The sequence below is a fragment of the Aotus nancymaae genome, unplaced genomic scaffold, assembly GCF_030222135.1.
Source record: "Aotus nancymaae isolate 86718 unplaced genomic scaffold, 86718_ANA_hifiasm-v0.15.2.pri h1tg000017l, whole genome shotgun sequence".
Classification (NCBI taxonomy): Eukaryota; Metazoa; Chordata; class Mammalia; order Primates; family Aotidae; genus Aotus; species Aotus nancymaae.
In genome coordinates, this window is record NW_026988429.1 from 13057194 (window position 1) to 13071702 (window position 14509).

The following is a 14509-nucleotide window of genomic DNA, read 5'->3' on the forward strand; positions in this document are numbered from 1 at the left end:
TATTTTCACTGCTTTCCTTTTCTGTCCATGCTATTTGTTTAATTTAGGGTGAAGGAAGAAACCAAGCTTAAAGACCAGAATTTTAAAAGACTTGTTAATACATTATTTTAGGCTGTTATGGGTGGGGGTGTTCTTGCCTTTCGCAGCTTATTACCTGCAAGCAAACTAATGCTTTCTTGCTGGTGCTTTTTTTTAGACATTCAGGTTTTGATGGGAAGCCTTGTGTACCTGAGACAAGGGATTGAGAACTCACCATATGTTCACCTACTTGATGCAAACCAGTGGGCTGATATCTGTGACATCTTTACACGGGATGCTTGTGCCCTCCTGGGGCTCTCCGTGGAGTCCCCTCTCAGTGTCAGGTATGGAAATTGGCCCAGTGTTATTGAAGTATGCACTGCATTAGTTACTCTCCTTAACTTGTTTGGTTTTTGGTTCTTGATGTTTAAGACCAAAAGAATTTTTGTCTTTCTGAAGAAGAGTGCAATTGGTATTTCAAAAGATAGCACAATTGGCAGTGACACTGTTGTAGAGCAGCAGTTTTGAAAGTGTGGTATGTGAACCTCAGGGGCTCCTGAGAGCCTTTTTCACTATGTAGACATTAGTACAGATGGTCCAGAAACAGTGATGGGCTAAACTGTTAGAGCCTTAGCACAAGTCTGGGTGGTGGTACAAACTCCACAAATAGGTGGATTCCTCACCATCACACACTTATAGCTTAAGAAATGCTAGTTTTACTTAACCATGCCTGTACAGCACTTTGGGAGGCCAAGGCGGGCGGATCATGAGGTCAGGAGTTCGAGACCAGCCTGGCCAACATAGTAAAACCCCGTCTCTACTAAAAATACAAAAAATTAGCTTGGCATGGTGGTAGGCACCTGTAATCCCAGCTACTCGGGAGGCTGAGGCAGGAGAATTGCTTAAACCTGGGAGGTGGAGGTTGCAGTGAGCTGGGATCACACCATTACACTCAGCCCAGCCCAGGCAACAGTGCGAGACTCTGTCTCAGAAAAAAAAAAAAAGCTCTTGGCCTGGTGTGGTGGCTCACATCTGTAATTTTGGGAGGCTTAGTGGGGAGGATCTCTTGAAGCCAGGAATTTGAGACCCATCTGGGCAACATAGCTAGACTCTATCGCTACAAAAAATTTTTTTAAAAAAGGATGTTCTTACTTCTTTAAACATATAAATTATTTTATTAAATTTTGACCTTTGAGTATACATCATCTTAATAATTTGTATGACAAAATAGGAAATCCACATAAAGCACTTTAGTTTATGCCAAATTATTATAATTGTCTTGAGAAAAAGTATGTCGTTTTGAGTTAATGAGCTAGCTAGTCACTTTTTTTCATGGAATAGTTTTTTTGTTTGTTTTTTGTTTTGTTTTGAGACAGAGTCTCACTCTGTCCCCTGGCTGGAATGCAGTGGTGCAATCTCAGCTCACTGCTGCCTTCACCTCTTGGTTCAAGCGATTCTCCTGCCTCAGCCTCTAGAGTAGGTGGGATTATAGGTGCCTGCCACCAGGCCCAGCTAATTTTTGTATTTTTAGTAGAGATGGGGTTTCATCATGTTAGCCAGGCTGGTGTTGAATTTCTGACCTCAGACAATCCGCCTGCCTTGGCCTCCCAAGGTGCTGGGATTACAGACGTGAGCCACTGCACACAGCCATGGAATAGTTTTTACTTGAAAGAATTATTAACATACAGTTATTCACACTCAGGTTTTTGTCTGTCCTTTTTTCCCCCTAAATTTTTAAGAAACAGTTTGACTATGTTGCTCAGATTGGACTCGAACTCCTGGGCTCAAGTGATTCTCCTGCCTCAGGCTCCTGAGTAGATGGGACTACAGTTGTGCACCGTATCACCCAGCCATTTTTTTTAGGTGAATGAAGCAACCCTGTCACATTTGAAAGGTCTTAATTAAGTATGATCTTACAAAAGCATGCATGAGTAAAAGAGTCATTTAAAGTAAAAGACAGACAAATGGATTTTTAATGTAGCAGGGTACAGAAAGTTTAATGGTAAAGTTTCAGATTCTGCTCTGCAGCTAACTTTTAGAAAACTACTACCTGTTTTGGCCAAAACTATGAAAAGTCAGTTTTGGTGTGGTATTAAGGAGGAATATCCGCAATGATCTAAAAAAGTGATCAAAGTAGTACTACTCATGTGCATGAGACAAGGTTTTTTAAATTTACCTCAACCAAAAGAACATATCATAATAGATTTAATGCAGAGTAAGCTATAAGAATCCAGCTGTCATTCAGGAGATTTGTAAAACTGTGGTACAGTGCCACTCTTCTCACAAATATATTTTTGTTTTGGAAAGTATAGTTATTTTTATAAGAATGTTGTTTATAATAGTGGCATGGTATTTTATTTTTAAATGGACTAATGGGCACCTTTTACACTTCTCATTTTAATTTCCAGTGCATTAAAAGATATAGCCCATGAAAACAAAAGCTCTTTGAGATCCTTAATATTTAAGCATAAAAAGGAATCCAAAATATTTTAAGAACGTGTTTTAAGAAAATAACTTTTTTTTTTTTTTTAGCTCTTCTGTTCATTTAATTCCACAAATGTTTTGCATACCTGTTACGTGCCAAGCATTGTGGGCACTGTGTTGGATACAAAGATGGATAAGGTGCATTTCACAGGGTGCTCCATCCTAGTGTCGAAGCAAACCAATGCAATTAGCTATAATCTGAGGTATTGTTGCCATCGGGTTTTCTGAGGAACAGACTCTTGAGGGAATGTACATGCAGGAAGTTTATTGACATCAGCATCTGGGGGAATGAAAACAGCAGAACTGCGCAGAGAGGAAAGTTAGACTATGTTAGAATTGCAGCAAGGTCTCTCCTGTCCCTAAGGAACTCTGGAGCTTTGATGGGCCTGTGGAGTTGTCCCAAAGTGGGCCTACAGGGCTAGGCTTCTGTATCCTCACATCGAGTAATCACTGGATGTGACTTTAGCCAGATGACTCTCTTCAACTCAGGACAGTCCTGAAGAGACGATCACAGTTGACATTTGGCTGCCAACACTTCCAGATCGAAGAAATGAGTGCTTCCACCCTGGACAGGGGTGATCTGGGGATAAGATGAACTAGGCAAAAAAGTGTTTCAGGGGCAAGCATGTCATTTGACTGATAAGCTGAGCCCATTAAATCTGGTTATTTTATATAATATGAAACCTTTTTTGGCACTAATGTAAGATTATTATGAAATTATTTACTTTTTGAAACAGAGTCTCATTCTGTTGTCCAGGCTGGAGTGCAGTATACATGATCATGGCTCACTGCAGCCTGAACCTTCAGGGATCCTCCCACCTCAGCCTGCTGAGTAGCTAGGACTACAAGCACACGCTACCATACCTGGCTAATGGCTAATTTTTATATTTTTGTAGAGACGGGGGTTCACTGTATTTCCCAGGCTGGTCTCAAACTCCTGGACTCAAGTAATTCTCCCATCTTGGCCTGCCAAAGTGCTGCAGTGATAGGAGTAAGCCACCACCATCTGTTGTTGTTATGAAATTCTCTAAAAACTTAATTCTCAGTTCTGTACTTCTTTCCTTTGGAGCAAAAATGGTATATAAATCAGCACCGTCTGCTGAACACATTTTTTTTTTGAGATGGAGTTTCGCTCTTGTTACCCAGGCTGGAGTGCAATGGTGCAGTCTCGGCTCACCGCAACCTCCGCCTCCTGGGTTCAAGCAATTCTCCTGCCTCAGCCTCCTGAGTAGCTGGGATTACAGGCATGTGCCACCATGCCCAGCTAATTTTTTGTATTTTTTTTTAGTAGAGATGGGGTTTCACCATGTTGACCAGGATGGTCTCGGTCTCTTGACCTTGTGATCCACCCGCCTCGGCCTCCCAAAGTGCTGGGATTACAGGCGTGAGCCACCGCTCCCGGCCTTGCAGAACACATTTTTAATATCACTGTTCTAGTTAACATATACCTTGGAGCACATTGTGTAAGAAAAATTAACAAATATGGTGGTAGGTGGTCTGAAAGAAAGAGAATAGGAAAGGAAGTTATATCTTGTATATTGCTGAATGCAGAATTTTGTCCAAGAACATCTCTTTTTCTTTCATAATCAGATGCTGAAACTACCCTGTTTGGAAGAGTAGTAGTTCTTAATTCCTGCTCTTCCTTCATTTGAATTAATTGGTTTTCCAAAGCTTCTTTCTTTTTTAAAATGCATGTTTTAAAACTTTGATTTTCTATGTTTTGAGGAAGTAAGCTAAAGTTAAATCACCCTAGCCAGATGAGTTTTAGTTTTTTTGTTTTTTTTTTTAACTTTTGCATTTTTTAACTGCATTTCTCCCCATATTGGAGAGGTTTGTTTAGTAAATTGAGTTTTATTTTTTAACTGGGATTGTTTTTCAGTAACTTCAGGAAATAAACCAGTGGGCCTGGGGAAGAAGGGGAGGAAAACAAGTTATTTTTCTTCTAGTGGAAATGGCTAGGTTTACTTCGAGCGGAACATAAGGCTCTCTCCCTGTCCAGTGGCCAGGGCCTGCGGTATATAGAGTCTGTAGAAATTGTTGTCTCCTTGGACCAAGTGGCCTGACACCTGGCCTGGCACTGACTGACATTTCCTATTCTGCTCTCCTAGTTTCTCAGCAGGTTGTGTGGCGCTGCCAGCTTTAATTAACATCAAAGCCGTGATTGAACAAAGGCAGTGCACTGGAGTTTGGAACCAGAAAGATGAATTACCTGTGAGTTCCATTTTCTATTGGCTATTTACGTTTACTGTCATTAGAAAAATATGGCCTCTTTAAATGCTCATCTTACCTTTTAATCAGGAAACATTATTGTAGCCATTTGACAGTAGTTCTTTTATGGATATGTAAAAGATTAAACAATACAAATGAGGAACCTAGTATATTTTGGGGACCCTGGAGGAGTATTCTTATAATTTTGACTTGAAGTGGCCTTGAAAAATGGTGAAGGAAAACATCAGAAGTGGGGAGGGTTATACATACAGTAGCATGCACTGTGTTCTGCAGTGCAGTTCACAGACCACTCCTATGATTGTTTTTCAAATATAAAAGCAATTTTAATTGGATTTGCTTTTGTCTTAACTATTGTTAAGATTGTGGGTTTGCACTGGTTACATTTTCCTAATGCCAACAGAAATAAGTATAGAGCTGTTCAAGGTCATTCCTTTAACACCTGTAGTCATCAGTGGGCCTCCAATACCGTATTGCTACTGCTCTTTGTGGAAAGGACTGTGGTTTTAAACAGCAGCACCAATCACTTGCCAACCTTAGAACTTCTCTAAGCAGTAGTTTATTCATCTCTAAGACAGGGACTAGCTTTCTCTTTATGGGGCTGCTGAAGGCTAGAGGTAAGCATGCTAGAATAGTATGGGACACCTGATGGGCACTCAAATTGTGGCTGCCATGGTGCAGTTATGACATGGAGTGGCAGAGGTCATTGTATGTGTGTTTCTGCCAGGTCTCTGACAGGCACTAAGACTCTGGCCTGGAATTGTCATTTATGTCATGATTATGTCACAGACCCTGAAAAGCTAACATACGCATTTGGTTTTTTGTGCCTTTTATATCACACCTATACACAGGTTTCTTTGCAGTTACCTTGTTCTTCCAGCTGGTAACCCTGTCAGTTGGTTTCCCCAGCTTCTCCTCAAAGATCTTTTCTGATTAAAGGCACAGGTGCAGTTCTGGTCCTGAGTGTGGTCAGGACACAAGCAGCACTCCTGCTTCACTGCTGCTAACTTGAACAAGTGAAAAGAACTTGAGCCTTCACTTGTTTTGTGGAGGCAGGTGCCTGGCATCTGGCAGTTTCCCGTTTATGTTTTAAGCATCTCTGACATGCCCTCGGACAGAGCAGACTGATATCTGAATTCACCTAAAGACTGTGTTATCCAGCCCGTAAAGCCATTAGATGTGGTGATCTGCCCATTTGAGGTGGTAATCTGGTCACTGTTTGTCAGGCTTGTTTTTATGTTTTGTCAGCTTTCTTGAAAATAATCTTGAAGGCTAATTAACACTTTGAATCACTAAGACTCTCCATCTTTGAGTTAGAAGAGTGCTATGGAAAGTTATATTCAGGTGAATATATCTGATCAGTGTTCTTTGCTGCACAGTGTATATTACCATGTGGATGGTTTTGCAAAATATGACTTTAGCTTTTTTCTTTTTTAACAGATTGAAGTGGACCTTGGTAAAAAGTGCTGGTATCACTCTATATTTGCCTGCCCCATTCTTCGTCAGCAAACAACAGATAACAATCCACCCATGAAATTGGTCTGTGGTCATATTATATCAAGAGATGCCCTGAATAAAATGTTTAATGGTAGCAAGTAAGTGTCTGGCTTTTTAAAAATATTAGCAAATAAATTTGGTTTTGGAACTTGGTAGGAGGATAAGAAGTAATGAGGATTGAAAAAATGCAGCTAGATTAGAACTAAATACATTTCTTAACTATTCATTTGGCAAAGTAGGTGGTATCTGATTTGAGTATTTTTTGTTTGTTTATGGATTTGGTGATTAGATTTATAAGCACGTCTTTAACTTAACTTTTTGGATAGGTGATAGATTTTCTCCTTTTTTTATACAAATGGTTGCATGCTAAAAAATGTTCCATGGTTTGCTGTTTTACTTAGTGATGTATCTTGGAGATCTTTTTCTGTGCTGCAGAAACAGCCCTCATTGTTTTTGTTAAAGCTGCAGCATAGTCTACTGTATAGAAATATAAGATTGGGTAGCCAGTTCCCTATTGATGAACATTTGTTTCTCTAAACAGTGCTAAAGTGAATTATCTATACATGATACATAAATTCCTAGAATTGGAATTGCTGGTTCAAAGAATATATGCATTTTAAATTTATTTTAGATAGGGAGCTCAACTTTTTTTTTTTTTTTTTTTTTTTTTGAGATTGAGTCACACTCCATCACTCAGGATGGAGTACAGTGGTGCAATCTCAGCTCACTGCAACATCTGCCTCCCGGGTTCAAGCGATTTTCATGCTTCGGCTTCCTGAATAGCTAGAATTACAGATACGCTCCACCATGCTTGGCTAATTTTTGTATTTTTATTAGAGACGGGGTTTCACCATGTTGCCCAGGCTGGTTTCAAACTCCTGAGCTCAAGCGATCCCCCCACCTCAGGCTCCCAAAGTGCTGTGATTACAGGTATGAGCCACCACGTCCGGCCAAAATTGTTGATCTTCGTTCAGACTGTACTGGTTTCATGTCCCACTGTGAGGCATGTGGGCTGTTCTTGGTGTGGGCTTGTAGCTGCCATCATATTTTGCTGCCCTTGAATGGATTTGTGCATTTGATCAAATGGATCCATTTGTGCAAATGGATCAGTGCATTTGAAATTCATTCAGAGACTGATGCAACCTTAACCTTTGGGAAAGGGAAATTGAATTTATTTTTGAAACCCCAAAAACAATTTTCAGAAAAGTTATCTTTGTTTTGTTTATGAAACAATTTTCAATGAAGAAGAGGCTTTCCGTTTAGGATCTGGCATGGATGATAATGTTTTTGTGACCTGTCAAATCTTGGCAGTTACATTAAGGGAAAGCATAGTTTATCCTCAAAGCAAAATACAAGCACACCTGTGTTTTGTGTATTCTTATATATGTGTATAATTGTTAAAGATACTCTATAACTAGATAAAAATCAAGTACTCAGTGCTGAGCCTGTTCCTTCACTCAGTGTTTTCTTTTTTGTCTTTAGATTAAAATGTCCATACTGTCCAATGGAACAAAGCCCAGGAGATGCCAAACAGATATTTTTCTGAAGAGATAACTTTAGTTTGCAATTTGTAAGTGAAACTGAATTGTGGGCGCATTTCAGAAGAGAATGTTCCATATAATGCAGCTAACCAAGGACTCCCATGTTTCTATAAGCTAATGCTCCAGAAACTTTGCCAACCTGTTAGTGTACACACACTGAGGGGAGTGCTCCCAGTGAATATTATCATAGGGCTTTATTATATTCTTGGTCTTCATTTCTGATCAAGTAAATACACCAGCAGTTGTCATTCAGTGCAGGTTTTTGTACTTAATTATATGGTGATTTTTTTACTTTTTAAGAGCAGAAACGGAAATTGACCTCCCCACCATGTGTTTAATATTTCTCCTGCTTTTACTTTTGTCATTTTCTTGATAATTGTAAGCCTTGAGAGTGTTTGTGAAAAAGTTTTATTTTCTGTTATAGATACATAATTAAATGAAAAGTTTTCAGAAAAAGTTTGATGAATTGTGGTCATGAAACTAATTTGCATTTTTATTTGCTTAAGAAAGAAAGCTGTGATAGATTCCAGATTTGCTTTTTGATGTTTTCCTCTGCTCCAGCTCCGAGAAGTCAGCACACCTGCATTTTAGCTCTCCATGCAGCCAGCCCCAGTAGGCTGCATGTTAAAAATTTCATTGTTTAACCAGCTGGTGTGAGAAGTCTTCCGTTAGAGTGGAAGGAGTACTATTATTTGTTTTTTTGTTTTTTTTTTTTTTTGCTTTATTGCTAAGAGGTGCTTGTTTTAAAAGTGTGTTTAATAAAATGAAATTCTAAAGTTAGAGGTGTTCTTAAGTTGATATTTGCTCTCTCGGTCTTGGTAGCCCTATTATATCATTGCAGACACAGTGTTGTGCATGTGTGTATATGTGTGCACCAGCATCAAACATTGTGTACCTGGAAGGAAAGCAGCATGTTCAATTCTAAAATGCAGTTACCAGACCCATCACTTTAAATCTTCAAAGTTAGAAGCTAGCAAATTTTCTGTAGTGCAGAATGTTTATTGCTGTTTTTGTGTTTGAATAGTATAATGTTTGATGCCTCTCTTCTGCAAAGTGTATCATTACTGTGAATCTGTATATTAATCTAATGGATACAGATAATGATCTTTTCTCTTGTGAGGTATCTTCATTTAATGCACTGTCCAGAAATAGCCATGTGTAAGAGTCTCTCTGTATTGATGAACTACATGGAAAAGACTTCTGTGGACATAAATCTGACTTAAGCCCATGAAGTTACTTCAGTATAAGAAGAATGTTACATGGAAATCACCAAATATTTTGTGACTTTATTTCATCTGACATGGAGTGAATATCAATAGGAATACTTTCATAAGAGAATGAAAAAAGAAGAAAACCGAAGCAAAGAGAAATGTTGTGCTTCACATTTTAAACTACAAATGGACTTAGTTTGAGGGAGGGCAATCACAGATTTGGTGCTAATTAGAAACTGGCAGCATTTACAGTAGTACACCAGCCTGGATGGTTTTTCTGAACTGTTTACCTGGGAGAGCTGGGATTTGTTTGTGAAGCAAAAGAGTGCTGTGGAAAAGCTCTGTTTGCATACTGTGCAGCTAGGGCTATGTGGATGGCTACTGCTTGCTATGTGGGTTCTCCAGTGGTTGGGATTGGCCCAGCTCAGAGTGCTTGTCTGGTCCAACCTCAGTCTGGCCCCATAGCGACTTTTGCCCCATGATTCTGCCTCACTGTTGGAATGCTCTTTGAAGTTCCCCCCCTCTTTATTAAAGCAGTGGAGGAAGAGAACAGAGACAAACTCTGGACTGTGAAAGAGAAGGCAGAGAATTCCAGGCAACAGTCTGACCAAGGGTGTAAACCAATTTATTATATATATATATATATATATTTTTTTTTCCTTTGAATTAAAACCTAGAGTATTGTTTTTTTGTTTTTGTTTTTTACCCTTTCCTCCCTAGGCCAAGGTTAGCTTATGCTCATCCTTCCACCACATATACCTACACAACATTTAGGCTTCATGTAAGGTTTGAATGAGACAGATGTACTCTGAAGGCTGGTAGTAAATGTGTTTGGTGACCGAACACTTCATACAGTCGGCTTGGGCCACTTTTAAGGACAAAAGCCAGAGCTCAGCTTTATCCCTCTCCTAATGTTGGGAGTCAAAAAACTGTTGACAGTTTTCTTGTGCAGCTCATGAAAACTTTAAAAAGAACATGCTTTAACTGAAGCATTTGACTTTGCAACTTTCTGTGTAAGGTCCTTGTACTCACCCTGGGCAAGGTGAGGACCAAAAAATCTGCAACTCATGAATCTGACAATTTTACATAGAAATTATGTCTTGTGACCATCCCTAAGTGCATAGACCTAAAATTCATGAGAGACTAAATGGGAGGGAGAGGTGGATTTAAAGAGGCCAGACCTTAACCAAAGATGCTGAGATACAGCATTCTGTCCTCCCTACCCTAAAAACTCTGTCATAAATGCTGTCACGACTGTTTCATCACTGATGCTTTCTGCATGTCAGCAGTACAGGAGGATGCTTTTTGTCTCTTTGCCTCCACTTAAAAAAGATAATGACAGAGGCAAGATTTTAACAGTCACATTTAATTATAAGGTACATCGAAGACAGAATTTCAGAATGGTTTCTAAAATTTTCTTGGAAACTGTTTCCACATATCAGTTATAGACAAAGGCCATGAGACTATGCTACACCAATAAAACCTTATTAGCAAGTCTTTAGATTCTGACTTAGCCAGAGCATCTGAGTGTTCAAGTACAGTTTTATAGTGGCTAAGGTTGTCTCTTGATCTTTTTTCTCTGTTGTGTGATCACAGATGCTATTTCTGTTGTTTTATTGGTGATTATATAAGACTTCTAATACATAAATGAACGGGTATTGGTGCCTCTTTATTTTAAAAATTTTGAAGAAAAGAGCCACCTCATATTCATAGGGTGTGTATTTTTTGAGTGTGTGAACATTTAATTGAAAATAAGAAAGTTATGAAGTAAATCTTAACTTTTCTGTAGCAGCTAATGTATACAGAGACACTAAAACCTACAGCACATGTTGTGGGGAATGAGGATCCTCTTTTGTCCTCTCCAGGTAGTCCCGCAGGTTAGGCAGCTTAAGTTCAGTGTTGTTTATGCTGTGAATGATTTCCACCTCAGTGGCTTGGCCTTTGGGACAGTGGATACTGCAGCAACCAAGAACTCTTGGTTAACCGCACAAGACAAGCTGCTGGTAGACTACATTAGCCCTCTGGTTTTCCAGCTCAACCTCTGATAAAGTGGACTGACAGCCACGCTGCTCAATCTGTTTAGTCAGCCGACTCAGGTTATTTTCAGGGAAGGCATGGAGGCATAGTTTGGTTAGTTTCATCACTATGATGTATAAGGTGACGACATAAACCAAATACCTTTCATCACTTAACTATACTTAACGTTATCTCTGGTAACACTAGAATGCTGTGGTCTTGAGGGAATATTAGCAAGAAACACATAGAAGGTTTGGTGTTTCATAAGCCTGTCTAGCTGCAGCAGGTTTTGTGTGGTACACTGTTTATCATAAGCCGGTACAAGCTTCATGAACCATTCTTAATGAACTACAATTGAATAGATACCAAAAATAGAATGGCAAATGTATTTTAATAGCAGATGAGGCAGTTAGTTTTAGGATGAATTTTCCACTGTTGATTTTACTTCAAGACATAGCAAGAGACAGAAAATTTTGTTTTTGAGACATTTCTGCTACAGTTTCAAGCTGTAGTGGGCATATGCTTCATTTACTTCCAAAGAGGCAAGAGCAGCTGGAATTGGCTTACAGCACATGCTTTGTTTCATGTTGTGGGTGAGGACCTACATACATTCTTATTTTAACAGTCACTTAACCTCCAGCAAGGCAGTTGTGAGGGGTTCACTAGGATTTAGTGCCTGATCTTTTCTTTGGGAAGGGGGTGGGAATGAATGTGTTGGGGCTGGGAGGGAAGCAGAAGAAAATGGGAGCGTGAGTGAGTGTGCATGTGTCTGAAATTCACCATTGCCCCCACCTGTACCTAGCAAGGAACCAGGTGTTTGATGTATTTTGCTCATGACTGCAGTATGCATGTATTTTTTTCCTTTTCTGTGTTTTCTAAACTTACACTAAAGGATTCATCAAATCATCTTGTTCAGATGGCTCAGGATTGTATTTATTTTGCTTACCCCGTGCTCTTGGGTTCTATAGTATTTCTATAATTATGTAATGAGAATAGTGTTGCACTGTAATCTATCATATAGAGCTATATGTATAGAAAATTTTGATCAATTTTTTACGAAATGTATCCTGTTTGCAAAGGCACAATAAAGTTGCATCTTATAGACTATAGGCAATAAAGCTAACAATAAACCTTATTTAACACAAACCACATCCATATCCTCTGTTCATTTGATTTTGGAAAAAGTCTAGCATACCCAGTAGTTTCAGGGAATTCATTTTAACTTTAAGAATTCTGATATATTTAATTTATAAATTTCTGACTGATACAGAGTTTTGGAAAACTATAAGAAATGCTTTGTTAATGTGTGTATTCCTATGTAAAACACATGGCTTCTCCTGTGTATATTTTTAAAATTAAATGCACATTTAAAAAGTGTTTTGTGGAACCGGTCTGTATAAATGTGCCAGGTGACAAAGGTATAAGGGAGGGAGTAGGGAGGTGCTGATTGTGGTAAAATTGCTGTCTGCATTTGCTAAGGGTCTGCATAAGAAAATATCTGTCACCATCTTAATTCTGTTTCTGTGCCACCAACAGCGAGAAGAGGTGGTGACTGGGTATTGTCCCAAGTTTTGGTGGTGGTGGTTTTGTTTTGAGACAGAGTCTCACTCTGTTGCCCAGTCTGGAGTGCAGTAGCCTAATCTCAACTCTGCAACCTCCGCCTCCTGGGTCCAAGCAATTCTCCTACCTCAGCCTCCTGGGTAGCTGGGATTACAGGCACATGCCACCATGCCCAGCTAATTTTTGTATTTTTAGCAGAGACAGTGTTTCACCATGTTGGCCAGGCTGGTCTCGAACTCCTGACCCCAAGTGATCTGTCTGCCTAGGCCTCCCAAAGTGTTGGGATTACAGGTGTGAGCCACCACACCTAGCTGAGTCCCGAGTTTCTGAGTAGGCAATTATGTTAATTTTCCAGGCTGCTGCCCCCTCTCACCCCTCCTGTGCACAGCAGGGACTCTGCTTGGTGTGCTGACCAGAGTGGCAGTGAGTGTAGGCCTGGCAAAGAGGAGCCCAGAAGCAGCTTGATGTCCAGGCTGCTGGTGGGGTGGGACTTTTGCTGTCAGCATTGCCAGGGAAGACCAGAGACTGAATTGCCTCGTCCTCAATGGCAGGCTCAGGTGGTAGAGACCAAGAATTTATTTGTTCTCCTTTTGTATATTTTTCAAGAGAGATTTGATGTTAACCTAAGATTTTAGGATGTTTCCTACCTATGGAAACCCTTGTGATCCCACCCAGTCAGATTGGAGCTAGTGGCCCAGGTAGTATAAAAGAGGCCTGGCAGGCCAGGCCAAGGTCTCACCACCTTTCCCTCCAGCATTTGGGCTCCTCAGGACTCAAAAGTGTTGTCCATGGACCAGCAGCATCAGCCTCACCTGGGAGCCTGTGAGAAATGCAGAATCTCAGGCCTGAGCTCAAACCTACTGAACTGAAATCTGCATGGTCATGAGAAAACAGATTTCCTTTATAAGGAGCTTCCTGGATGCTTCCTATTTCAGGAAGTATCCTCCCTTGTAAATGTGGCAGGTCAAGATCACTCATACTGAATAGGATTTACCCTTGAGGACTAAGGGTAAATCTGTTAGTCATCAAGGTTTAAACTTACTGTGCTTTGAACTGTAGTTATATTTTTTAAATGAGTGTTATTTCTTTAAACATCTAAGGAATTGAGGGAGTATTGTATTTGCAGCATGGTAAAATGCATTTTCCACCCCCTCCACTGAAACAGGGAAGGTGAGTATCAAAGATGAAAAATAATTTTCATAATGACAGGGACTAAAAATGCACCCTTAAACAAAACAGCTTGATGCTTCTCACCCCCTAGTAGAGAAAACTTGATTATCAACCATATCCCAGTAGAAGGACAGGCTTTCTTAACTTTTCTTCTTCCCTCAGCACCCAGTAAGAAATTTAATATCATAACCCTGTGTACACAAAATTTAGAATTCTGAAACATTTTGCAAAACAATACTTAATGCTACAAATGTGTGTGATGTGCTATGTCATTTTTAATGGTCACCAAGAGTGATTTGATATTGTGACCTGCTAATGAGTCAGTTTTTAAAACCTTGCATGACAGGATAATAATGCAATGGTCTACTTACCCACCAGATTTCTTTGAAATCTGTCAATATATGTATGATAGACAGTACTTTTCAAAAAAAACAACACTTTCCTTGTAGCGGTAGGGTATTTCATACCCTTGTGTGAATCTTCTATGCTGGCAAATGTGGCAATACACCTCAATGTTAGAAGGCTTGTGTAATCCAGAGCTACTAATTAGTGAGCTGTCCTGTCAGGTAATGTTGCATTTATTTAGCTATACTTCCTTTCAGCCTAGAAAAGTGCAAAGTTTTGGCCAGGCATGGTGGCTTACACCTGTAATCCTAGCACTTTGAGAGGCCAAGGCAGGCAGATCACTTGAGGTCAGGGGTTCAAAACCAGCCTGGCCAACATGGCAAAAACCTGTTTCTACTAAAAATACAAAGAAATTAGCTGAGTGTGGTGGTGGGCACCTGT

At 39.8% G+C, this 14509-nt stretch overlaps 1 protein-coding gene across 2 annotated transcripts in view; it reads left to right on the plus strand.

The window, feature by feature from the left end:
• The window catches only part of RMND5A (required for meiotic nuclear division 5 homolog A), a 60422-nt gene extending 48052 nt beyond the window's left edge, over positions 1-12370 (plus strand). Inside the window, exons 6-10 of one of the 2 annotated variants that reach the window (XM_012472914.3) lie at positions 197-362; positions 4611-4713; positions 6169-6323; positions 7708-7795; positions 8887-12370. In XM_012472914.3, coding sequence (XP_012328337.2) covers positions 197-362; positions 4611-4713; positions 6169-6323; positions 7708-7771 — 488 coding nt within the window. In that variant the 3' untranslated portion in view covers positions 7772-7795; positions 8887-12370. Of the gene's footprint in view, positions 1-196; positions 363-4610; positions 4714-6168; positions 6324-7707 lie in introns of both variants that reach the window. The other variant, XM_012472913.3, reaches the window with a different exon arrangement.
• The last annotated feature ends 2139 nt before the right edge of the window (positions 12371-14509 follow it).